We start from the raw sequence: 27,933 nt of genomic DNA on the forward strand, positions 1-27,933 counted from the left end.
AAGGAAAGCAGTCCTGAATATTCATTGGAAGGACTGATGCTGAAGCTGAAACTCCAATACTTTGGCCACCTGATGTGAAGAACTGACTCATTGGAAAAGACCCTGATTTTGGGAAAGAGTGAAGGCAGGAGGAGAAGGGGATGACAGAGGATGAGACGGTTGGGTGACATCACCAACTCAATGGACACGAGTTTGAGTAAGCTCCGGGAGTTGGTGATGGACAGGGAAGACTGGCGTGCTACAGTCCATGGAGTCGGACATGACTGAGCAACTGAACTGAACTGAAATGTTATCTCATTGTCCATATACATGGAAGAAAAATAACAAGTAGAATAGTCTCTGAAAACGTTGTGTTTAGTCTTTGGTTGTTGTTTAGTTGCACAGTCGTGTTTGACTCTTTGCTACCCCATGGACTGTAGCACACCAGGCCTCCCTGTCCCTGACCATCTTCCAAAGTCTTTGGTTAGCATGGTAAAATAGAACACTTTAGAAGGTTTTGTTTTGTTTTGTTTTTTCCTTTTCCATTATGATTGATTCCAGGATATTTTTTTTAATGTATTTATTTTTTAATTGAAGGATAATTGCTTTACAGAATTTTGTTGTTTTCTGTCAAATCTCAACATGAATCAGCCATAGGTATACATATATCCCTTCCCTTTTGAACCTCCCTTCCCTCTCCCCTCCCCAACCCACCCCCTCTAGGTTGATACAGAGCCCTTGTTTGAGTGTCCTGAGCCATACAGCAAATTTCCATTGGCTGTCTATTTTACATATGGTAATGTAAGTTTCTATGTTACTCTCTCCGTACATCTCACCCTCTCCTCCCCTCTCCCCACTGTCTCCATACATCTCACCCTGTCCTTCCCTCTCCCCATGTCCAACAGATCTTTTCTAAGCTAGCTGAAAATCACTAAGCTATCAGGTCTGTGAAAATGACAGTCTTGATTTTCTGGTATCATTCAAAAACATCTTTTTAAAATTGCAAAAAAAAAATTATAACCCCACTCCGGGAGATTATTGCTGCTCAAAGTATGTTCTCATACTGGCAGCATCACTATACCTAGGATACAGCACAGAGCTACTGAATCAGAAAGTTAGTGTTTCCACGAGCTTTCCAGATGACTGATGCATGGTAAAGTTTGAAAAGCAGAGGTCTAGAGAATTTACAAGTAGGAAAGGCCACAAGTCTATGCTAATGTTTTAATAATGAACATTTAGATTCTTTACATGTAGCAGGTTAAGCATAATACTGTCTCTGCTACCATCCATACAGACTGGTCATTTCGAGCACACTTTGCACCCAGATCTTGGTTTCTAAATGCCATTCTTTATTAAGTGGCTCCAAGGCTTTGTACTGTTCTTGCACCTTTACATTGGACATTATTTGTAAAATAAAGAAGTTAAAATATTTCAATTTCAAAAGATGGAAGATGACCTGAAACACACAAAAATCACACAGGTTTCCAAAACTGATGATATGGAACTCCAATTGAGTGTATTTATTTATTATAATCTCCAAAATAATTTCAGTTGGCACAACTGCTTCTTAAAACCACATTACTATCAGGCTCAATTTAATTACAACCAAGCAATTCACAAAGACATTGTAAGCAACAAAACATGCTCAGTATTTCTTTGAGAAAGGTGCTTCAGATATGTGTACAGCATGACTGGGCATTACACAAAACTTTTAGAAGATGATTCTTACATGCCCAAGTTTTGTACCTCTTCTGTTGTGACATCTGTGAAAGGCTAATCCTTCCACACCTCCCGTAAAACCCTTGATGGTGCAATCTGCCTTTCTCTTAAATTTTAAAGAATATTCTAAGTCATTCCTTAGGAAAGTAAAACTATACACATTTCCAAGGGGGAAAACAAGCTGCTTACTTTTTATATTATACACTTCAATTATGGGTTACTAACACTTTTTAAAAGCTTTGTTACATTTTAAAAAGTACCAGCTAATGAAGACACAAGTACAAAATATTTATCAGCACGTTAGGTTGTCCTGAAATCACAGTTTTCTGTATAGATACATGCAGCATCACTAAACGTTTTTCACTATGTATTACACATAGCTTGGAAAGAATTTTAATATTTCGGCCTGTAATGTCCATGTCTTAAATAGAATTTTGCTTTATTACTTTAATAGTGCTAAACTCTTTTAAAAATTTGTATTTATTTTATAGATCTGACTCACTGAATTTTCAACACCATGGCCTCACCTTGGTTATGAAAAAATATCTTAACATCTGCAACTTCAGTTGGTTATACTAGGGGGAGAGGGATTACCACAACTTTGTTATACCTCGTATTAACAATAAACCTTCTCACAGAGAAGAAAATACTTTAAATACCTTAAATCATATTTACAACAATAAAATTCACATTTCATGCTTTAGTGAGACCCTTAAATCATCCACAAGACAGTCCTTTATGGTTTATTGGAATAGAGCCCTTCTGTACATGGACTTCTGCTGTGTGCCACATATAAAGCTCTTGATTTTATGAAAATAGCAAAACTTATGCTGTCCTCCTGTCAAGTAGGAAAACTGAGGGTACATCTTCCCAGCCATCAGGTTGTCACCGAAACGCTATTATCACAGCGAGGTGGCAGCCAAGGCTTCGGACCTCAGGCCCCAGAAGGAGCAACTCGTCTGTCTGCAAAGTGCTCAGAAGCCCGGGTGTTCTCTACTGTGCGTGATAGGATGAAAAGAGCCCTCTCAGCACTGGCCAAACAGCTCGCTGATGTGTCTATTGCACGGGATCTTCGAAGCTTCCAGAAATAGTGCTGTATGTCTTCCCTTTACTACTATATACATTTTTCTGATAAGTTCAGCGTTTCACTGGGAAACGTGACTTGCAGGGAGCTCCCCTTGGGGGCGGGCCCAGCCCTGCAGCTCCCGCCAACCTCGTCCACCAGTAAGAAGCTCTCCGAGTCCTGCCCCTGTGAGGAGTCTGAGGTCTCCGATATTCGCAGAGTCCTAAGCGACGTGCTGTCTATTTGGGTCAGGCCCACGCCGGGCACACCTGGCAGCAGATTCCTGCCTCCCCCGAGGCCGTTTTCACTGAGTTCTGGCGTGTACAGGAGGGTCTGCGACGTGCTGCTGATCTCTTTCAGCTCCCGGGAGAGGAAGGAGCGGGAGTGGCCGGACACGGCGGAGGACGTCCTTCTGCTGTCTGAGCAGTGCGGCCCCGAACGCTCCCGGCGCGACCCGCCGATGCGGCAGAAGAGGCATTTGATCTTCTCTATGGCTTTACTGAGCACTGTCTTCCGCAGGAGGATGTATATCCAGGGGTCCAGAATGGGGTTCACAGAAGCAATTCGGATGGCCTGCAAATCAGGGTTTTTGCTGATGACTGGTTCCAGTTGTGGCCGATATAACTGGTTGACGAACACTCTCACCTGCGAAAAGGAGATGTCCACGTTTAGTGTTTGGCATTCATTCATCAACTGGGAAAAATTTTGCATGCAACGTCTAACTTAGTAACCTTGTTGTGAGTGCTTAGTCGCTGTCTGTCCGACTCTGCGACCCCATGGACGGTAGCCCGCCAAGCTCCTCTGTCCATGGGATTCTCCAGACAAGAATACTGGAGTGGGTTGCTACGACCTCCTGCAGGGGATCTTCCCGCCCCAGGGATCTAACCCAGGTCTCCCGCATTGCGGGTGGATTCTTTACCGACTGAGCCATTAGTAACATTGGCTGCCCTCTTTTCTAAGTGCCAAGAGGGGACTTCCCTGGTGGTTCAGTGGTTAAGACTGGTATTTACAATGGAGGGGCCTGGGTTCAATCTTTGGATGGGGGAACTAAGATCCCACATGCCTTGGAGCATGGTCAAAAAAATTTAAAAAGTTTAAAAAAGTGCCAAGAGCAGCATATATAGAACCAGGAAGACCACCGATTACCACTTATCGAGTTAGTATAAATTTAATATATCAGTAACTACCTTATGAATATCTTCTCTAGGTCAAAGATGGATAAAAGAATGCAATGGGTGTACAGGAGACATAGGCATAAAGAATTTTATTAACTTCATTTCTGTGCTTTCTCACAGAATAGTGAGAAACTTTTAAACTTGGAAATTTAAACCAATATTTGAATCTATTATCATCTAGAATGGCCAGAGAACAGTTTTTATTTAATCTAATGTTATCAACTCTTACTTCAAAAACCTTTTCCATAACCAATTATGTGTCAATAAATAATAAAAGAAGAAAAAAAGAAAATCTTTCCCAGTTAGTTTTTTCCCCTATAACTGCATTCCTTACCTAGATTATTGCATCAACCACCAAACTAGCTTTCGCATCTCCACTTCCTGTTCTCTCCAAACCATCCTCCAAACTGCCACCAGAAGATTATTTCTCAAATGCAGATTTGATTATGCTACTCGGCAGCTAAACCTTCAATGGCTCCCTGCTGCTTGGGAACTATAGTTCTGTTCAACATCTGTCACTCTGAATCCATCCTGAAGCCTCCACTGGAATCCACCCCTCCTTGTATCTCTGGAGCATTTAGAATAAACAGCCAGGAGCACTCTGGAGAGACCAGACTCACTGAAGAGAGTATAAATTTGTAAATTTGAGGAAAACTATCATTTTATTCCTTAGTGGAAAGGTACATCTTATTTTCTCTCTTTTTAAAAATTAAAGTACAATATTATGTAAATGACAGGTGTACAGTATAGTGATTCACAATTATTAAAGGTAATACTCCATTTATAGTTATTATATAATACTGGCTATATTCTCTGTGTTGTACAATATATCCTTGTATCTTATTTACTACCTAATAGTTTTACCTCTTAATTCCCTACCTCTATATTGTACCCCCTTCTCTCTCCCCACTGGCAACCACTAGTTCGTTGTCTATATCTGTGAGTCTACTTCGAAAAAGCACTTGTAAAACATACACTTCCATATTTACTCCTAAAAAGTAGATCTTAAAAGCTCTCATCATGAGAAAAACATCTTGTAACTAAGTGTGGGGATGGATGTTAATTAGACTTATAGTAGTGATTATTTTGCAATACATACAAATATCAAATCATTATGCTATGCACTTGAAATAAATATAATGTTACATGTCAATTATATCTAAATAAATATATGTGTATATAAATACACACACAAGACACACACCAAAAAACCCAAAATTTTACTGTTAAAGGATGATGATGCTATCTGAGTCTTACTTCTAATTCCACCAGGATCATTATATAATAATCTCACAATAATTCATATAAAAACAGTGGTTTTTAAGATAATATAATTATTTGATAATTATTACTTGCTATTAGTAATTATTTTAGGTCAGGGAGAAGTAAGAGGTGAGTCTCACGGCCAAGAAAGATGCATTAAAAACCATAAAAAGAAGAAAGAACTATAGAAGCATAGCTGGAGCCATTTAACCAAGGGCAGATATGTCTAACATTAAGAAGAGTTGATGACACTGCCACTTTGTCATACAGTATAATAATATTTATGGTGTATGAATCACTAAGAAAGAATAGGGATATTTTAGATTTATAACAGACTGGATAAAAAGAAGTCTAAAACATGTAAATAATTCTCATTAATCTGCAAAAGTCAACTTATATGAAACATTTCTAAACGATGCTAGATCAGTGGGGTGTAACTGTATTTCCACTTCTTCCTATACTGGAAGACCTTCAATCAACTACAGGTATATAACCCTTTATCAAGAAGTTGCTGTTGTTTCGATATTCATTTGTTTTGTTTTCAGTTGCAAAACCTGAACTGACTAGACCATGATGCTCTTTATAACTTTATTTATTCCTCTTGATGTGAATATTCCCATGTTTTGCTCCAGAGGTCCCTTTCCAGTTTCTGATGGGGATATTACATATTGTATGTGGATTACTAAATTACTTTTCTAAAAGCCAAGAAATTCTGAATTTAAAACATACTTGGTCCTAAATATTTTGGATAAGCAATTACATACAGCCCTGTAACTCTGATAGAATAAAATGGTGAAATGGCTCTAAGATGAAATTATTCCCTCGATCTCTGGAAGACAGCTAAATAAAAAGTGTACTGGAATGAACAACAGTATATGATGGCTACTCTTTTTTTTTTTTTTTTTTGCCCAAACCACACAGCATGTGAGATCTTAAGTTCCCTGATTAGCGACAGAACTCACACCCCCCTTCAGTGAAGTTCTTATGATGACAACTCTTAAAATATTTTTAGAAACTATGTATAAATGATTCTACCAAGACAAAGGATGACTGACCTTCTGTCCTTTCAAAAACCAATGGAACAAAGCATCTTGATTTCTTCCTACCATACTCTTCATTGAGGTTCTCAGCTGTGCCTGGGCACAGAGATTCCCTCAGGTCTATGGACCTTTTCTCAGATGAAGTGTTACTGAAACCAGGAAGTTTTGAGAACCTTATTTAGATCCCCCACCCTGTTGGTGGCTGATTCTGGCCTGGGCCTCAGGTCTCCAAATTACTTTCATGTTGCTTTTTCTGTTTTACCAGGCTAGCTAGCTTTCTACTTAAGAATTATCTCCTGACAATGGAAATATTGGTAAAATACAAAGCATGAGGTCTATATTTTACTCACATCACACAGTAGGTTCTTAAGGGTAAAAGAAATGATGGATTTAAATCTGGATTTAGTATCAGGCCCTCCCCTGAGTGTGCTGCAGCTAACTTGCTTCAGTGGTGTCCGACTCTGTGCGACCCCCATAGACGGCAGCCCACCAGGTTTCTCCATCCCTGGGACTCTCCAAGCAAGAATACTGGAGTGGGTTGCCATTTCCTTCTCCCCTCTGAGTGTAGCCTCTAGAAAAAACCCAAGGCAGGATTTGGGTGAATTTGAGACTTTTAGCCAGTAGGTGGCAGTGTTGCTCTACTTGGGAGCTGGTCCCACAGCTCTCCCTAAGAGGTTTGCCCAGCCACTTCAAGACCCTCTTTCAGAACAGAATTTTTAATCTAAAGTTTGCATTTCTTAAAACTTTAACATTGAGATACTTCATTGGTAGTTGTTTCTCCCACGGCTTCCTCGATGGAAACACATTTACTACTGAAAGGAGTAAATTTTTTTAACACCTGAAATGGCTATAGAAGGAATGAAATTTGTAGCTATTTAAGGGAATAAACTAGGAGTTACCATTTATTTTTTAAAATTCCTATGACCCTTCAGAAAAATCAGTGTTGTAAAAAAAAAATTAATAGTGAAGTTTCATAATCAAGGTGACAAGAGGCAAGGAAAGAATTATTTTGTGGCTCACTTCATGCTCAGTAGTAATGGAAACTATAAGGGCATGAAAAGGAGCCTTATTTCAGTGTTCCATGGTGTGTGTGGGCGGGGTGGGCATACAATTAATGTAAGCTAGTGAACCTGGTCATTTTATGTCTTCTCAGGAAAGCAGAGCTCATGGGGTAGCAACAAAGATGAGTATGAAAAGCAACGTTCCAAATTTAGATGAAAACACTCTCAAAAGCTGGTAAAATGATTTGAAAAAAAATGAAGACGGAGCTTTCCTTTGCAGCATGATCTCAATGGAGACTGACTTGAATAGAGAAAAAAAAGACAAAAGTGAGCAAAAGCTCCACGCACTTCACTAGATTTCAAAATAACCACAGCCATCTCTGCCTCACTTTAAAGGCTGTACTTGATTTGCTTCCCCAAGGGGGCAGACCCCAGATTAGGATGGGACCATCCACAGCAGGACTCCAGCGTCACAAAGGGAGGAGAGAGCACTTTTCTGCAATTCTTGTCCAACAGGCTCTGTATGTTACACCAATAAACGTGTTCAGGCAGTTTTCAGCGTTGGAAGAGCATGCTGCTGATAAAACCGAACCTCTGAGTGGGAGGTGGGTGGGGAAACACCTTAAAAGAATTCACTGAATACAAACAATGTATTTAGTCTCTTGCAATTTTATTAGTCTGTTTCTTCAGTAGCTGCTGATTTGCACATGTGGCTTATTGTTAGCACTGGCATACATGACAATATTCTAAACTTTTGAGGACGGCTAGAGATTAGGATTCAGGAACATACCTTGGAAAAAATATGATAAACCCAAAATTAAATGTGATGACGGGAAAGCTATAAGGAAGGCTGCATGTTGTAAAGATAAATGCCCAGTTCTGTTCAAATCCTGGCTCTCTGCTCCATATAATTTATAAGCAAAATCATGAAAAGGCTTAGTACAAATATGTGGAAGCTTGGCTACTGTGGAATATATCAATAATATGAAAACCACAGCTTAGAGGTTGCTTTGGGGTATAGTTAATGACGCGCATAGTCTCTAAAACACATACTTCCTGTTTAATGAATTAACCTGTTGGCAGGGAATGTCTAATTGAAAAGGAATGTTGAAATTTTGATTAGACTGATTTGGGAGTTGACTGTCGACATAGAAATGCTTTCCAATAAATGACGAGAACCTGTGATCGGATTTGTATGCGCTCCTTGTTCTGTTCCGAGCACATGAAAGGAATGTTCTATGTGTGATCAGTTATCTAACTGCCCTGTGAAGGGTCTAAAACTGACACAGCTGTTACTAGAAATTCTTCCCACCTCCTTTTTTTTTTTTTTATTTAGTGACAAAAATCTCTAAGTAAAGGAGAGTGGAGAGAGTTCTTGGGTGGGTGGTGGAATGAGAGCTCGGTTCTCCTTCCCTCTGTATCAGTGACCAGCCATCTAACTGCAGAGCAACTGCTTTTCCTCTACGGGTCAGTGTGTACACTGAAAATTTACTTCTGAAGTGTTTAGTTTCTTTGAACCCTTAACTTTGAACATTCTAACAAGAACCTTCAAGAATCACTTCAGCTCTGGGAGGAAGAGATCTTGTTAGCAGATGTTCCATAAAATCAAGCCTTGACAGGTCAGCAAAGCATGGTGAAAAGAGCCTTAGACTAGGACTCACTCCCAGCCACCCAGGAAATAGCATGAAATAAAGTCATTATCTGCAGTTGAGGAATCTGAGGTGCAGAGACAGAGAAAATATTGGTCAGCCCTCTTTTCTTCCTAGAGCTTTTTTAAAGACTCAGAGGAGAAGCAGGGAAAACAACCTTACTTTTATGTGCTGCTCCACAGTCTTCAAGGTACTACTCCTGGATCTGCAATTTTATGTTCTGGTTAAAATTCTGCTTTTGGGAATTGCTACTTTTTAAAAATTTAGCCAAATTTATTTGAAAAAAATAATCCTTCAGGTTCCGCTGTAATAGTGCCTGGATTTATGGCATTCTTCATGCACCTATGTGATTTTTAACTCATCTGGAACCCCATCAGTTTCTTTTAGTTTCCACTTCCAGTCTGCCCGCAGTAAACAAAAGTGTATCTACTTACACAGTTTTCCTCTGCTCTAATAAACCTTTGGCGATCAAATGCTGATGAAGGCTTATACAGACAACTAGTTTATAGTAAGGAACCAAATAAACACTTAAAGGACGCTATTTTCCTAAGTTTCACTCCTCCCAGGCAGAAGATGAATCAAACTGGCCATTCTACTTTTAATAGAGGTGAAGGCTTGCTACTTCAGAGTAAGAAGAAAGAAAATAAAAGAAACAAGTAAGCAATAAATACTGCCATAGCATGCCTGTGCGTGGGGGAAAATGCCTTTCAAATCCTGTAGTGTAACCGTTTAGCCCTGAGGCCAAAGACTGGATTACAACAATGTCTAACATTAGTAACAAAATTAGGTACCAGACATTGATCCAGCTGCAGCATTTAACACCAGGACCTTAGGCTGTCTCACTTGCATATTTCTAAAGAATTCATTCCCTTTTATTTATTTTGAGCATAAACTCTTTCATTTCTTTAGCTTCTCTTGTATTTCAAAAACCAGAGACTGCTTATAAACAGAACAGACAAAATGACATTAACCTTGTCCCACTAAACCTTGTCATGCAATGTTCCCTGTTGATTGTATTTACATCTTTTCTCTTCATTGCTTATGACTCACTTTAGAAAATTTTGCAACTTCAGCACAGTTCTTCATATAACTGCAATTAATTTTTCCAACCTTTCTCAAATTTCCATTCCAAATCTATTTTATGAGATATATATATTTTGGAGAACAAATTAAAATTGACTTTTATACTAAATTCAATACCAACTGCCTTCTAAGAGCCACTGTCGTTTCTCTTTCTCTGGTATCCGAAAGACAAAAATGTGGCCGCTTTGCAGTGATGCTTGTTTTCCTTATGTATTGTAAGTCAAGGTTTGTGAAGCTACACATAAAGTATATTTGCTCTGTTATTTCCAAGGCATTTTAAGTGTTTGGAAGGGTTTGATTTGCCTCCAATAGGATTACCAACCAACTTGATTTGATAAAGTTAAAAGAGATTCTTCATTAGTTTCCTTGAAACTGAAGATAGATCTGACTGTTTTAAAAGTCAGAGTTCAGAAATTTTCAACTCAAATTACAATATGAATGTGAGAAATGTGGAAAAAAACAACAAACCAAGAAAGTTGTAAAAGTGATCCAAGGAAGGCTACAGCTGTGAATGCTTCCCTTTTAATTCTTTCAGTCATTGCTAAACTGTGGGCGGGTGAATAATATAATGACATCATTCTTATCATTAATTTACAATTAGATCTATTCTGAAGCTACCATTACTTGTATGATTTCTTATTACTTACAAAGGTATGTCTATGTGATTATTTCTCAGCTGAGCCATTTTCAATTTGCAGGGTAAAAAGGTTAATATCACTACACAACACTGACTTTACAAAGAGTAGACAATCCTTGTTAGTTTAGATGTGGTCAGTCTGCAAACCACAAATATAACTCCTATAATTTCTTGCCTCTTGTTCCTCAAATAATGTCAAAGGCTTTGTGATAAATGGCTTTGCCATCAGATCTACCATTTCAGCCCATAAGAGGCTTTGAAGAGAACAGTTCATCTGTGACTGTGTGGTCATCAACAGCTTTGCATGCTTGCCTCCAACCAAAACACAGTTTAAAAGTTATGTGTGTGTTGCTAAACCTCTAGCTCTGATTCCTCAGTTCTTTAAAGTGGATGTTCTGTAAATAACAACCACTCACTCTGGCATTTACTGTTCTGTAAAACATAAGGCACAGGCCACAGAAGGAGGCCCCAGCCAGAGAGTTGTTTCTTCTAAAATCTCCCTCTATTCTAAAGGTGCCATTACAGACAGTAAAATATGTTTATGTGGCTCAATTAACTCTCTAAATTATCCTGGGTCCTGGGAGGGTTTAAAGGCCCTTCTGGCCAATTATATTTACTTCTGTTTATACAAATTGGCAAGAAGCTACTGTACACCGGCTCTCCGCCACCTTGGAGTTCCATTTACAGATGGAAGGAATTTTATCCATCTGTAATTTTATATAATATTTTATATTAAAATATTTTATTAGATATAACATCAATTTTATGATATAATATTTTTATCTTAAAATCTCTGAATAGTATTAGTAAAGGAAAAGATGGAATAATAGCCTATAATATTTATTTTCTCATGCTCCCAATCAGCATTCAAAAAAAACAAAACCAACTTTTTCAAGTTGATAGTTTAGAATTTCCAGGAATGTGGTGTTTTGAGATATAGAAAAACTCGACTAGTTGCTTTCACGAGAAACTCTAGATGAAGTATTATGTGCATCTGCCCATGGGTTTCTAGTGCAAAGAGAGGAGAGCTAGGCAGACTTTCAAACTTTCTGCTTGTAACATTTTAAAACATTTGAAAAGTTAATGCACAGGCAATGTTAAAGAAGATGGTGTCCTTAAAGCGTACCAAAACGCAAACTCACACACACTGTTTTGAAGGCCAAAATTAGAAGTGTTCTAGGAGGGAGACATGACGTCATATTACAGAAGCAACCTTGGGGTTAGATTGGTCTGAGGTTCATCTCAAGTTGCAAAGCTTTGGCTTGGCAATAAATAAGGTGACCATCTCTAAAGCCCCATCTCTCTAGAAAGGCACTCTATCTCTTACAGTTGAGAATGTGAATTCAATACCCCAGGTGCATCAGCCTATCCTCAACAGGTCCCCTGAAACACCTTGCTTTCCTGGCCCCTAGAAAGAATGAAGCTCTGGGCCTTGCCCACGGAGGGCCACATGTGCACCAAGATGTTTTCCTGGGGGACTCACTGCATGGCAAAGAGCAAGGAATTTAGCTTGACCGTCTAGTTCTGCGGGATTATTTTAAGCAAGTAATTCCCAGTGTAAAGTGAAGGAGTTAGACCAAAATGCATCCAATATCCCTTCAAGCTCTAAAATTCGACATAAGCTACCAAAAGAAAACTTTAAAAAAAAGGACATAAATCAGAACACTAAAAACCCTACAACTGTAAGGAGTGGACACCAAAGAAATCACCGGCCCCGATGGTTCGGATTCCGCCTGAGGATGGGGCTCAGTCATACTACAGCGGTTTCCTCTCTACATCCGACGGAGAGCGCGCCCGTGTTCTCGGAAGGCTCAAGGCCACTGTCAGGCAGCCTGATGTAGGGGCTGTCCCGGGAGGGAGAGGAAACTAGGCTTTCGGGGAAAGAAACTCGGCGATGTAGGGGAAAAGCACCTGCTGCACCTAGTTAGCGACGGGGCCTAAAAAGAGCCTGGGCGTGGGGACCCCACGGTGGCCTGTGGCCGAGGAAAGGGAGAGCAGGGAGCGAGCGATGGAGGAGGAAGGTGGACGCAGGAAAAGGGCCAAGTAGGACCCTGGCCCCTGCCACTCACCACAAGCGGGATGGAGCAGATGAGCACCACCAGAGAGGTGGCGATGAGTAAGATGACCATCTGGATCTCGGCGCCCGCGATGCGGCGGAAGCTCCGGCGGCGGCGAAAGTCGCTGAGGCGCGGCAGGGCGGGGGAGGAGGCGGCCGGGGGAGCCCGGCAGGCTGTCGGGGCCAAGGCGACGGCGGCGGCGGCCGCGTGGTGCTGCTGCTCGGTGCCCAGCGAGGTGCGGCGCATGAACTGGCGGTGCATGCGGAGCAGCGCGCCGCACACGAGCACGTTGCAGAGCACGGTGGCGAGGATGAGGAAGGAACTGAAGCCCGCATACATGTAGGAGAAGGCGGCGTGCGCTGTCACGTTGGTGGTCCAGTCGATGAAGCACCAGGTGGCCGGGTACTGCAGCCGCGAACTGCCCAGGCCCATGCTGGGCAGCGCGCAGAAGAGCACGTTGGACGCGTAGACCGCGAAGAGCGTGAGCCCCGCCAGCCGCTTGTCCACGTAGTGGCTGTAGAAGTAGGCGTGGTTGATGGCCAGGTAGCGCTCAATACTCATCGCACAGATGATGCTGAGCCCCGACAGGCCAAAGAAGAGCAGGATGAAGGTGCTGTATTCGCACAGCGCGTGGCCCCCGGGCCATTGGCCCTTCAAGTAGGTGGCGATGGTCACCGGGCTCACCAGCAACGTACCCAGCAGGTCGGTGACCGCCAGCCCGCATACCAGTGTGTAGAAAGTTGTCTCCTTCTGCTCTTTGCGCGACTTACAGAGCACCACGATGGCCACCAGGTTGCCCACGACCCCGAAGATGAACATCACCGCCGGGATGGTCACTGGGCTGTTCAGTGGGTTGGAGGCCTGGGAGGATGATGCATTGGTCCCAGGGGCGGTCATGGTGGTGGCCGACGGTACACTGCCTTGGACTGCAAGGCTGGGTCTGTGGAGAATAGGAGAGAGACGAAGAAGCGATGAGGAGAAATTATCACCTGCAAAAAGGTGTCAGACCCGCTCCCAAGAAACAATATGCTGATGAGAGATCGGGGGGGAGCAACTCGATCCAACATTGTGGACTGTAGCCACTTACCAACTCAGCTACCTAAATCTCCAGGCTCCGGATAAGTCCTGCCGGCAGCACCACTCTACGGGCATTAATATTTATACGTTGATACGGTCTTTCTCTCCTCTCCCCAACCCAACTCATTCCATTGCCAAGATGAACAAGACCTATCTCAAGGGAAAAGTGGCTTGCTCGTTTTCCCGACAGATTCTGAGTCAATAAAAGTCTCGCTGAAAACAAGTTATGGAAGATAATTTGAAGAGAGCACTCTTCATTTCCTGGCTACGCTCAAGGGGCGCCCGCACCGCTCTCTGCCCAGTGCCCCCAACCCTGTCTCACCTGTGGAAGCCGCGGAGGTTGCAATTACGTAAGCCCCCAGGGTCAAGCCTCAGATGTCCTGGACAAGCCTTCAACCTGCCCTCAGCCGTGCCCTGCTCAATGTGGAGCTTGCCAAGCCTCTGCCTTCTCAGAGCCTGCTCTCGGTGGCTGCCAGTTTTCCGGAACTGGGGTCAGTGGTCAGCTTTCAAAAACTTGGAGAAACAGAAGGGCAGCGAAATGGGTCAGTGAAGCCTTATCATGGATTGCTTTTTTCCTTCGTCTTTTCCTTCGTTTCTTCAAAGACGATTTAAGCTTTGCGGAGCCCGCGGGAATCGTCCGTGGGCGGACAGCTCTCAGGTGTGCGGCGCAAAGCGCTGGTGGCACCGAGCCTGGGTACCGGGCTCGGGCAGCCCTCCTCCCCAGCCCAGGGCAGCGCGGGCGGCTACCGGGGCTGGTGGCTACAGCTGAGGCCGCTTCTGACGCCCTGGGGGCGGCTTGAGGTCCCCTCTGCCCGAGGCTCTGACCTGGGGCGGTTCATCTTCCTCTCGGGCTGCCGGGTTTCCAGCTCCGCTCTTGCCAGTCCAGCCTCTGTACAAACTTTCCTGCAGCTTCAAGTTTCCCTGGTGGGGGCGGGGCCACACAGCGCGCGGCCTGGGCGCCCATTGGCCAGATGTGAAGTGGGTGGGGCGCTCGCTCGCTCCTGTGCCCGGCGAGGAAGCGCTGCGGGCCGGAGGGCGGGGCCCCGGCGGCGCGGGTCCCACCGTGCCTCTGCCAGCTGCTTGCCTGCGGCTTTCCAGCCCACCGCGGGGCTGGGATGGTGGAGGCTTGGCCTCCCTGCTCCAGGCAGGTGGTGCTGAAAGGTCGCGGTCCGCGGGGACCCTGGGGGAGTCCCGGTATTCTCCTGTGCACCCTCTTAGCTACTTTGAACTCGGCATCCAGGGCGGACAGCTCTGAAACCCTCATCTTTTCTTCCTCGCTGCCTCCTTCTCCAAGTGGGCTATTTCTCGCACCTTCTTCAGCCGAGTTGCAACATCTGGGTGCTGGGAAGGGAGGTCAGCGGCTTAGGACTCTACCTAGGAGGTGTCGAGGTGTGTGTGTGTGTGCGCGCGCGCGGCTCTGGGAGGAGAAATAGGGTGCGTGCGCGAGTGGCCCCGGATCAGAAGTAAGGGTGTGCGTGATTGTCGTGGTGGCTGGATGGAAGAGTGGGCATCAGGATTAGGCGGGGAAACGACGAGGAATCCATCCTCTCACCACGAAAGGAGTTCGTTGGCAGTGCCGAGACAATTAAAAAAAAACAATAGGTGAGGGGGTGGGGGGAAGCCGGGACAGCAACGTCTTCGGTCGCAAGTGGCAGAGACTGCGGCTGCGGAGAGCCGGCGCGCGGCCCTCCAGGGAACGGACAGTGACTGCGGAGGGCTGCCTGTCGAACCGCGGAGACCTTTGTCCTCCTTCGGGGAACTTCTCCGCCCCGTGAGAACGGTTAGACTGAGTTTCGTGTCTGGGCTCGGTTAACAGTCGGATTTAGACACCTTCACCATGAATTCTTGGAAAGGCTGATACTGGGATTGTTTTCAAGTAAAGGAATTGTCCAGTCACTACCTCACCGGTCAACTCTTGGAAAAGCCTATTTGCTCTACCTTTTAATCTTTGAATTACAATTTGGCTTCTTCTCGTTATCCCCTTCTTTCTATTTTACTTGCTACAGTCAGAACTGTTCTATTAATATTTTACTTGCTAAAGTCAGAACTGAAAACTAAAAAAAAAAAAAAAAGATTGTAAAACTTTATGGCATAATTATAACCGCTTCACCATTTTTTTTAAACCGTAAAGTGAGATTGTGTGAGCCTTCATAATTTCAGTTCCTAGGATCTCTTTCCCGAGGTCGATACATGCATTTTAAAATAATGCATCTCCTCACAGGATAAATAACTTGATCCTTTTATATGCAAAAGCAGGCACTCATGCCTTTATTATTTCGTGAATGTACAAAACTAAGAATTTATCTGGTGCTCCAGTTATTCTCAAGTGACACAGTAACAAACGAGTAATAGGAGGAACAAAGCATTCCAGTTTTCAGCTAATTACAGGACGTAATTGTATAAGACACCATGTGATATATTGATATAACATCAATCTGTTGTTTGTATTGTTTCCACATGAATATCAGGGGTTCGGAAAGAAACACATTTGGTAGCAGATGTAAAAAGAACTGATGGAGATCCGTCAGTTTCTCAGAGCCCTAATCCAGTATAACCACTTCTGTTGTCTGTGCTTCCTGTTAAGTAGTAAGCTGTAGGATTGTGTCAGCATTGAAAAAGGAAACTGCACGTTCTACCCCCAATCTTTTGTGACCACATTTCATCACTGTCACCCTGTCAGGTGGTTGTTAGTAAGAGTTTGAAGGGGAGGTGGGAAGTTCCACTTATAATCACCCTCTGCTAATAAAATTTTTTTTCCAGTTCTCTTTGCATTTGAAGTTCCTAAAATGGAGAACAATTTGAGTTGGTCCTTGTTAACTTTTCATGATGAAGAGTATTTTAAATATAAAAGTTGAGGCGCTCTGTTGAGAGAATTAGGATTAGAGATTTTAGCACATTGCTGATAAACTGGACTTGTTACCAATAGAGCTGTTTTTCTTACTACTCATTTGCATTCACTTTCCAAAGTAGCTTTACGAAAATGAAAATAAATAAGAATCCAGAACATCAGACTGAAAAAATGTTAGGAGGTTTACCTCTACCGTCTCTTGGTACATGATTCTTAAAACTTAAGTTTAAGCCTTCAAAAGTAGAAGTTGAAAATTTGGAAATGAATATTTTATTTTCTTTATTTGAAAAACTGGGACACTGTTGTTCAGTGTCCCTCACACTCTCCTGGGAATGTACGTTGCGAAAGAAAACAAAGAATCACCATGATTCTTTGTCATTTGATTCTTTGACAATTCTTGTCATTGTTTGTGTATTTTATGAAAAAAAATTTATTCTAAGCATTGATTTATTTCCTCTCTTGCCATTTCTGCCTCAATCCCTACTCTACACTGCAAGTCCCTGTTTCAATTCTGTCATCAAATCCTCCCTGAAGGTTTGCACTAGTCCAAGAATGGCCCCACTGATCCTTTTGATTGCTCTCTGCTAGCTAATTACTGGACTATTCTTTTAGGTCAACATCATAAGGCAGGAACTCTTAAAAGCAGAGTCCACTTGGAGGCTACCAACTACATTCCCTTTGACTAGGTTGAATCTTCCTTGAGTCAAAAGAATGGTTAACAAAGGGGCTAGTTCCTGGGAGGAAGGTAGCAGGATGAATCAGATCTGGCCTGGACCACATACTGAGGCAAAGCTGGCCAGATCTTAGAGCATTCCTAAACAGCTAATATTCACGTAGCAAAGCCCACACAAAACCTGCTCTGTGTCATTCAGGACTGGCCATTAGATACTCAAAAAGGTGAAAAAGGTGTTGATCTGGTGCAGATAACCCAGTGCCCATGGCCACATCTGTCTTCCACATGCTCACCCAACTGGTTTAGTAAATTACAAGTATGACATTAACCTGATGTTGGGCATGAAAAGAGGTCCATGATTGTGGCTTTGGTCTCTCCCTTTTTAGCGGTGCATTTTAAATGTGCACCTAATTATTTTCATTTTCCAAGCATAAGTTTTGTGCTGATTCTGCTGCTTAGGGCTGTTATACATGTTAATACTGTGATTGACTCCTCAGCATCTTCATGTGGGCCTAAATTACCACTGTGGAGGCTGGTCGCCACCAAGTGATTGCTTCAGGCTTGCTTCTTCTCTGACAGTTTCACTCATCAAAGTGACAGCTTTCTACCTTTTTATTCTTCCCCTCTTCTTTTTCCAGACAGGTATTTCCACTGCACTCCCATTGTAAACTGGGCTAATGGACAAAGAAAGAAGATTATTTAATTAATGTTGATCATTTTTAAAAAGAAACTTTTTGTTTTGTATTGGAGTATAGCCAATTAACAAACAATGTTGTAATTGTTTCAGGTGAACAGTGAAGGGACTCAGCCATACATATATAAGTGTCCATTCTCCCCCTCAAACTCCCCTCCCATCCAGGCTGCCATACCACATTGAGCAGAGTTCATTTACTATTCAGTAGGTCCTTGCTGGTTATCCATTTTAAATATAGCGGTGTGTACATGTCAATCCCAAACTCCCTAACTATCTTGCTCATTTTGGAAGGTACAGGTGGAGAGATAAAGTCTTATAAGTCCAGGTGTCTCTTCTACAGGAAGATGGACATGCTGATTATATTTTAGTTTCTTCTCACTTCCCCCGAATTGCTGTATATTTTAGCACTTCAGAAAATACACAGAGACTCCCTGGTTTAGTCATCAACACCCTTATTTTCTATAGCTTGTTGACTGCTTTCCACGGAACTTTCACAATTGCATTCAAAAGTGAAAGAAGAAAATGAAAAAGTTCGCTTAAAGCTCAACACTCAGAAAACTAAGATCATGGCATCCAGTCCCATCACTTCATGGCAAATAGATGGAGAAACAGTGGAAACAGTGGCTGACTTTATTTTTGGGGGCTCCAAAATCACTGCAGATGGTGACTGCAGCCATGAAATAAAAAGACACTTTCTCTTTGGAAGAAAAGTTATGACCAACAGCATATTAAAAAGCAAAGACATTACTTTGCCAACAAAGGTCCGTCTAGTCAAGGCTATGGTTTTTCCAGCAGTCATGTACGGATCTGAGAGTTGGAGTATAAAGAAAGCTGAGCACCGTAGAGATGCTTTTGAACTGTGGTATTGGAGAAGACTCTTGAGAGTCTCTTGGACTGCAAAGGAGATCCAACATAAAGAAAATCAGTCCTGAATATTCATTGGAAGGACTGATGCTGAAGCTGAAACTCCAGTACTTTGGCCACCTTATGCAAAGAGCTGACTCATTGGAAAAGACCTTGATGCTGGGAAAGATTGGATGCAGGAGGAGAAGGGGACAGCAGAAGATGAGATGGTTGGATGGTATCACCAACTCAATGGACATGAGTTTGAGTAAACTCCAGGAGTTGGTGATGGACAGGGAGGCCTGGTGTGCTGCAGTCCATGGGGTCACAAAGAGTCAGACACGAATGAGCAACTGAACTGAACTGAACTGTGCTCTTCTTAGTAACCCTCTGAAGGTGTTAGGTGGGTGTGATGGAGACCCATGCTTTACCAAATCCTGTTTCCATTTTTATCCTGAACACATAACTGGATGGCATTTCCCAGACTTCTTGTGACTAGCTGAGGCTCATGTGGCTGTATTCTGGCCAGTGGAAATAGGAGGAAGTGATGTGTATCACTTTCAGGCCTGGTCCCTAAAGGACCCTGATCCTCTGTGCTGTCTATCTTCCCTTTTCTGCCAACAGGATACAAGGCCCTGGTGTATGGCAGAACAACTAGGTAGAAGGTAACTGGGTTCCTGTATACCTGCATGGAGTGAGGACCTCATTCTAATCCCAGTGACCTTCACTGGACAATGAAATGAAGAGAAATAATCCCCTGAGATTTGAGGGGCTGCTTGTTTAGGCAGTTACCCTGTGCTGACAGAACAGTATGATTGGAATCATCGGTCTTCAGTAATGAGACTGTGGGCCCAGAAAAGCTATGTGACTTGCTCAAAGGCACAAAAATTAGGCCAGCTGAAATTTATCCAGTGCTTAGCTTGTGTGAGACAGTGTGCTGAATGATTTATGCATATGTCATCTAACCACCCAAGAAACCTATGAAGAAGGTACTACATAGTAGTAGGCCATTTACAGGTGAGCTAACTGATACTTGGTTGAGGAATGTGGAGAAGGACATTGTCATTTCTTAAAAGACTGCAAAGCATTTGGGGATGGCAATGTGAAGGGTCCCACTGGCTGCTGGTTGAGGCTTTCTGACCATCTTGATTCAGTGTGACCCTGGCTGAGTTTGCTCTGCCTGTCTTCCAGTTGATACCTTGTCTGTTGATTGTCTTTCCAATAAATTATTTTCCTACTTAAATTGATCATGCTCAGTTTCTATTGCTTGCAAATAATCACCCCACCTAGCACAGAGAGGTTGAGTAAATTACAGATCACAGTATTGATAAATGACAGAACAAAGATTTAAATCTAGGTCTGTCCAATCCCCAAACCTCTATCTCTAACCTCTGTATTTCGTAGCCCAGGAACTACAGCCATATGACTGTTAGTCTTCTTTTTTTCTTCCTCAGTATCATTGGCTTTGGGATAAAGAAAGTCTGGATTGAAGGTCATAGTAAGTAAGTTAAGTTGCCTAAACCTTACTGAAAAGGAGTTTTTACTACGTTGATTCTTTTGAAGTTTAAGTAATATAGTAATCCACATGAAGAAAATTTCTGGCACATATTAAAAATAATTATTTTTACATACAGTTATGTTCCCCAAATTTATGCATAAAGCACTTATCATCCCTGATGTTTTAGAGGGCATCATAATAAATTGAGTATATATTACTTTGATAGAACTTATTTTTGCCTCTGCCTTGCCCAAAATATCTAAAGACTGGTTGTATATATATAATCACAGAAAGAGAATTAAGGTATTTATTAGATAATTTTGGGCTTTCCTGGTAGCTCAGTGGTAAAGAATCCACCTGTCAATCAATGGAGTAGATGTGAGTTCGATCCCTGGGTCAGGAAGCTCCCCTGGAGGAGGAAATGGCAACCCACTCCAGTATTCTTGCCTGGGAAATCCCATGGACAGAGGAGCCTGGTGGGGCTATAGTCCATGGGGTCACAAAAAAGTTGGACATGACTTAGCAACTAAACAATAACAATAACAAATAAGATAGTTTAGTCAATCCCCTTTCCTTCCCTTCGTGAGAATGAAAGAATTACTTTCAAAGTGATGATTCCTATTGCCTACTTACGTTAAATTTATTAGATAATTTCTCAAGAGTACACCTAATATTGACTGTAATCACAGTATAGCTATTGAGCTGATATTAGTAAATTTTACTCAGACACAGAATTTACCTGGTTTTCTTCCAAAATAAGTTTCCTTTTTTTTTTTTTAATTTTTGAGATTTTTTTTCTTTTTTTCTTCTTTTTTTCCTTCTTTTTTATGTGCTTATTATTATTATTATTTTTTACTTTACAATAAAAAATAAAATATATGCACACAGTGCATTTGTTTATTGACTCTAACAAAAAAAAAAAGAAAATAGTTGATTTATGTTTGGAGAGAATTTATTCTTTGGAAGATCAGAAATGTAACATTTTACTGGAACTAATGTCCTTTCTAAAAACCGTCTTCTGATGGATAAATTCTTTAGAAAAAGATGATCTATGTATCTTAAAAAAATATTAATATATATGTATATATATATGTGTATATATACATATATATGAAAAATGTATATAGATAATTTAGAAACTAAAGGACAATATAAAGAAAAAAGTAAAAAAACCTGTAATCCCACAACTTAGAAATAATCAATGTTAATATTTTCTTGAATTTTGATTATCTTTTTTCTAAACATATGTAAGTTTCTATTGCTCTATTGAAAACTTGGAACTGTATTGTATATATAAGTTCTGTATTCTCTACTCTATAACCTAAAATTACAATTTCCCAATTTAATGAAATTATTTCCTTTTAAATAGCTTAATTAATTTCTAGTAATGTTTGGAATTTATTTAATAGTTCCTTTAATGTTCAACTTTTAGGATGTTTCCAATTTTTGCTATTATAGATAATAAATATGCTTAAACATAAAAAAAATTTTTTTTGAGATATTTATAAGAAGAACCAAGGCACTTTTATTTGGAAGAAATGAATGCAACTCTCCCTGGAAGCAAGGAACCAATGTGGGGAACTTGCAGAGGGGAGGAAGACTGGGGGGGCCTTTTTAAATAAAAATGGATAGAAAAAAAGCAAGCATTTTTGTGAGCAAAGATATGATGGGGAAAGTAGCTGTTCTTGGACAGGGCTCAACCTGTTCTGCCAGGTACTGTCTATAGCTATGAGGTCCCTTGACTTGCATCAGCTTATCCAGGGTGCCACTGGAAACCTGTCCTGCAAAAACTGCTAGTCTGCTAGCACAATGCATGGCAAATCCAGAGTAACATGAGTGTTCAGAACTTACCCTCTTGACCTTTGTCATCCATACAAATTCCACTTTGCATCTAGTCTCACAGTAGTCTCTTCATTTCTGATACTTATATGCAGACACATCCAACCTAAATAGACATACACACAAGTCAGTGCCCCCAGCCTACCAATAAATGCATCCCCGCGTGCATCCTCAGACACAGATCTCTCAGTTGACCCAGGACGTGGACAAACATGATGCTTTCATTCTTCTGTGAGTGAGGTGCTTTACCTGGTGAACTCATTGCACTTGAACTGCCCAGTCACAAACATTTCTTCCTCCTTTCAGCCTGCCATTCATTCATCCATTGAACAAGTACTTGTGTAAAGGACTAGGATAACCTCTGAGTGCATCCTCTGAACAAAATAAACAGTTCCTGCCCTTATGTAACTTTGTGTAAGGGGAAAAAGCTTACTGTCCAGAAAGGGAAACATTCAAGTGAGCACATACACTTAGATATTTACAACCTGGCATCAATGCTTCATTTAGATTTGAGAGCAGGAATGGCCATTCTGAAGAGGTGGTATTTTCTAACCAGAGTCTAGTTTGTTTCCCTTCAAGATGTCTCTTTAGTTAACAACAAGTTATCTTCCACTCACAGTACAGGAAGCTTTACGCATATTCTGGCTCAGAGCTTCTCAAACACTGTGTTTGATGCTTCAGAAAAGATAGCTGCACATTCTATAGGCCAATGGCTAGAGCAGAGAAAGTTTCTGAGAATTCAGAGAATGGATCTTGAGGAAACTGTTGTTGTTCAGTTGCTAAATCGTGTCTGACTTTTTTCGACCCCATGCGCTACAACACACCAGGCTTCACTGTCTTTCACTAAGTCTCAGAGTTTGCTGAAACTCATGTCCATTGTGTCGATTATGCCATCCAATCAGCTCATCCTCTGTCGCCCCTTTCTCCTCCTGCCCTGAATCTTTCGCATCATCAGCTTCTTTTCCAATGAGTTGGCTCTTTGCATCCAGTGGCCAAAGTATTGGAGATCCAGCATCAGTCCTTCCAGTGAATATTCAGGCTTAATTTACTTTAGGACTGAGGAAACTAGGAGCTGAATAAACCCAACTGAGGTGCATTGGAGTAAAGGAAATCATTGAAATTTGAAAAGAGGAACCCATGACCTGAGAAAATCTGCCACTTTACTGTGAACTTCTGCAACAGAAGTTCAAAGCTCTTCGTTGTGGAGGGTGAGATAGAGGAGAAGTGAAGCGGGATTGCTTTCTGAGGATAATACCAACTTCTCCGACTATTCAAATTCAAGTCAAAATTAGTATCAGGCCTGCCCAGCTCCGTGCATTTCATGTCAAAAAGTATTGGTCACAAAGGAAACTAAAAGTATAACCAAAACTTTGCTATAGTTTAAGAAGGTCTAAGAGTATGAAAGTCAAAGTCAATGAATAAGGCTGTTTGTTTTATAGGAAAACTTAAAAAAAGCTGTAGTACTTATTTTAACAAGAAATGAGATTTGATTGTATAAATAGCAGTTTTAAAAATATGACTTTCTGATGCTAAATTGTTTTGTGTTTTCTATAAACTACATTTTCTATAATCTATTAAATAATAGATTATATATTAAAAGAGCTATATAATTTGCCTAAGGTGTTTCTGCAGCAAGATTCAATCATTTAATCTAGCAGAAGAAAAGCAAGTACCTCTTTTTAAATTGAAACATATTTGACATACAATTTTATGTCAGTATCAGGTGTACAACAATGATTTGACACTTGCGTACATTATAAAATGACGACAGATCTAGTAACCATCTGTCTCCATCAGAGTTATTACAATATTACTGACCATATTTCTTTTACTGTATATTATATCCCGTGGCTTATTTGTTTTCTTTTTTTTAGCATGTCTTAATTTATTTATTTTTAATTGGAACTTTACAGTGTTGTGCCAGTTTCTGCCATACATCAACATGAATTAGTATATGTATGTTCCCTCCCTCCTGAACCTCCTTCCCACCTCCCACCCCATCCCACCCCTCTAAGTTGTCAGAGAGCACTGGGTTGAGCTGTCTGCATCGTAGAGCAAATTTCCACTGGCTATGTGGTAATATATATGCTTCAATGCTACTCTCTCAATTCATCCCAATCTCTCCTTCCCCCTGCTATGACCACAAGTCTGTTCTGTATGTCTGTGTCTCTATTCCTGCTCTGCAAATAGGTTCATCAGTATCAGTACCGTTTTTCTAAATTCCATATATATGCATTAATATATGATATTTGTTTTTCTCTTTGTGACTTACTTCACTCTGTATAACAGGCTCTAGGTTCATCCAACTCACTAGAACTGACTCAAATGCATTCTTTTCTGTGGCTGAGTAATAAGCCATTGTATTTATGTTCCACAAGCTCCTTTATCCATTCATCTGTTGATGGACATCCAGATTGTTTCCATGTCCTAGCTATTTTAAATAGCACTACAATGAATATTGGGGTACCTGTGTCTTTTTTAATTATGATTTCCTTAGGGTATATGCCTAATAGTGGGATTGCTGGGTAATATGGTAGTTTTATTCCTAATTCTTTAGGAATCTCCATATTGTTCTCCATAGTGGCTGTTACTAATTTACATTGGTACCAGCAGTGCAAGAGGGTTCCCATTTCTCCACATCCTCTCCAGCATTTATTGTTTGTAGATTTTTTTATGATGGCCATTCTCAATGGTGTAAGGCGATACCTCACTGTAGGTTTGATTTGCATTTCTCTAATAATAAGCAATGTTGAGTATTTTTTCATGTGTTTATTAGCCACCTGTATGGAGGTAGAGAAATGTCTGTTTAGGTCGTCTGCCAACTTTTTGATTGGATTGTTTGTTTTGGGTATTGAGCTGCTTGTGTATTTTGAAGTTGAATCCTTTATCAGTTGCTTCATTTGCTATTATTTTCTTCCTTTTTGAGGGTTGTCTTTTCATCTTGTTTGTGGCTTCCTTTTCTGTGCAAAAGCTTTTAAGTTTAATCAGATCCCATTTCTTTTTTTTTCTTTCTTATTTTCATTACTCTAGGAGGTGGGTCATAGAGGATCTTGCTGTCATTTTTGTCAGAGTGTTCTTCCTATGTGTTCTTCTAAGAGTTTTATAGTTTCCGGCTTTATATTTAGGTCTTTAATCTATTTTGAATATATCTTTATGTATGGTGTTAGGAAGTATTCTAATTTCATTCTTTTACACATAGCTGTTTAGTTTCCCAGCATCACTTATTGAAGAGACTGTCTTTTCTCCACTGTATATTCTTGCCTCTTTTGTCAAAGATAAGGTGCCCATAGGTGCTTCAGTTTATCTCTGGGCTTTCTATCTTGTTCCATCAGTCTATATTCTGTTTTTGTGCACTACTATACTATCTTGATGACTGTAGCTTTGTAGTATAGTCTGAAATCAGGAAGGTTTATTCTTCCGGCTCCATTCTTCTTTCTTAAGATTGCTTTGGCCATTTGGGGTCTTTTGTGTTTCCATACAAATTGGAAAAGTTTTTGTTCTATGGAAAATGCCATTGGTAATTTGATAGAGATTGCATTGAATCAGTAGATTGCTTTGGGTACTCTAGTCATTTTCACAAAATTGATTCTTCCAATCCAGGAACATGATATATCTCTCCATCTGTTTATATCATCCTTGATTTATATCATCAGTGTCTTATAGTTTTATGTATACAACTCTTTTGTCTCTGTAGGTAGTTTTATTTCTAGGTATTTTATTCTTTTTGTTGCAATTTGAATGAGATTAATTCCTTAACTTTCTGATTTTTCATTGTTAGTATAAAGAAATGCAAAAGATTTCTGTGTATTGACTTTATATTCTATGACTTTACTAAATTCACTGATTAGCTCTAGTAATTTTCTGAGAGTATCTTTAGAGTTTTCTATGTATAGTATCATGTTGTCTGCAAACAGTGAGGGTTTTACTTCTTTTTTGCCAATCTGGATTCCTTTTCTTTTTCTTCTCTGATTGCTGTGGCTAGGACTTCCAAAACTATGTTGAATATATATATTACACCTTTTTTTTTTTAATCTATTCATCTATCGATGGACAGTTGAAGAAGCAAGTACCTTTTGAAGATATTGAATGTGAGGACTGTGAATTGAATACAAATTCTTTTTCTCTCAAATCGTGAATTAGTATAAAAGTGTCAGTTGCTGAGAAGTAAAATTCTGTGAATTTTTTGTGACTGAAAAAATAACATACACTTCTCAAAAGTGTCTTGCTGTGTTAATGATTTGACTGTATCTCTGATCCTATTCCATTAGTGCTGAAGGGACTTTAAAAGAGCTTCTGACAGTCTAAAGTTTAGGGTAATTCACTCTAAACTATGTATGTTCAATTTAAGCTTTGATAGCAGTCAGTTCTTACTTTAGTATTCTACCTATGGATTGCTGCTGCTGCTAAGTTGCTTCAGTCATGTCCGACTCTGTGTGACCCCAGAGATGGCAGCCTACCAGGCTTCCCATCCCTGGGATTCTCCAGGCAAGAACACTGGACTGGGTTGCCATTTCCTTCTCCAATGCATGAAAGTGAAAAGTGAAAGTGAAAGTGAAGTTGCTCAGTCGTGTCCGACTCTTAGCGACCCAATGGACTGCAGCCCACCAGGCTCCTCGGTCCTTGGGATTTTCCAGGCAGGAGTACTGGAGTGGGGTGCCATTGCCTTCTCTGACCTATGCATTAAAACGTTTTTTTTGGATGCATTGTAAGGCATGCAGGATTTTAGTTCCCTGACCAGGACTGAAAGCTGAGTCCCCTTCAGTGGAAGCACAGAATCTTAACCACTGGACCACCAGGGAAAGTTCCAAAACACTTTTTAATAGCCAAACAAACCATAAAAGAAAAAGTGTTATTTAGTTTTGTTTTCCTTTTCCTGACTTGAATCTCATTTAAAATTTTGTTTTCCAATTTGAACATCAGCAAAAATACTATCAAATACAGAAATAAAATACATTTCCCTCTTGAGGAAGAGGCCATCCTCCAGATGAGGTTTTACCTGGACTTATATAATTTTGGAGATCCTGTTTACAGACTTCTTTGGGTTCTTACACACCCACAGTCACCTGGGCTTGAAGGTGTGGCACTAGAAATGCCCAGTTTATGAAGTGTCCATAAGTCTTAGACTGTTAAAGGAAGTCCAAAGTTCTCTCTTTTTGGTCCAAATGACAGACCAGTCAGCTTTGAACACCAAATCGAATCTTTTAGCCCTTGCCAAGGACTGGTCTTAAGAAAGATTTAAAAATACATTTTTAAACAATTTAGTACCCTCTATATTTTTTTTGAAGACTTCCCTTTCTTGTTTTTAAAAGGTTAGTTTATTCTCTTTGAATTTTAACAGAATGTGCTTTTGCACTTGACTTCTTTCCTGTATTTTTCTGAGATTCAATTTGTGCAGGAGGATTGGAGAATTGGATGTGCTGTTTTACAGATCTGCACAAGAACTCACTTTTAGAGAAAGACACCTGAGATCTCTGTTGCTTTTAAAAGCTCTATTTATTAGAAAGTGGTCAGTTCTGTCCAGGTGATCCCTACATTGATCTGTAGGGGTTAGTGGCACACTTTTGTTGGGTTTTTGTTTGTTTGTTTTTTAGGAGTTTGAGGAAATCATTTCTCTTGCAAAGCCGGTATGGATCTTATGATCCCTGTACTAATGTGTTAACTGTGTGGCATTTTAAGTTTGGGCAAATGCTGACTTCTCTTTTCTCATTTACATCCATAATAATGATAAAAGCTTTCCTATAATTCAAATTAAGACTCTTTTGGGAGCTTCCTTAAAAAATTTTTTTTATTTATTT

At 40.8% G+C, this 27,933-nt stretch overlaps 1 protein-coding gene across 3 annotated transcripts; it reads right to left on the reverse strand.

The window, feature by feature from the left end:
- Positions 1-1,470: 1,470 nt before the first annotated feature.
- Positions 1,471-14,636, reverse strand: PTGER4 (prostaglandin E receptor 4). Of its 3 annotated transcripts, none has more exons than XM_010816781.4 (3): positions 14,066-14,636; positions 12,679-13,600; positions 1,471-3,406 (listed from the first exon to the last, which is right to left on the reverse strand). In XM_010816781.4, the coding sequence occupies exons 2-3, from the start codon at positions 13,561-13,563 to the stop codon at positions 2,813-2,815; spliced, it is 1,479 nt and encodes a 492-aa protein (XP_010815083.1). In that variant the 5' UTR covers positions 13,564-13,600; positions 14,066-14,636; the 3' UTR covers positions 1,471-2,812.
- Positions 14,637-27,933: the final 13,297 nt, after the last annotated feature.

The sequence above is a fragment of the Bos taurus genome, chromosome 20 (assembly GCF_002263795.3).
Source record: "Bos taurus isolate L1 Dominette 01449 registration number 42190680 breed Hereford chromosome 20, ARS-UCD2.0, whole genome shotgun sequence".
Taxonomy (NCBI): Eukaryota; Metazoa; Chordata; class Mammalia; order Artiodactyla; family Bovidae; genus Bos; species Bos taurus.

Coding starts and splice junctions, on each gene's coding strand:
- PTGER4 (XM_010816781.4), bottom strand. CDS start 13,563: ATGACCGCCCCTGGGACCAATGCATCATCCTCCCAGGCCTCCAACCCA. Junction 3,407..12,678: donor TCTGCTCCATCCCGCTTGTG/GTGAGTGGCAGG, acceptor TCCTTTTCGCAG/GTGAGAGTGTTCGTCAACCA.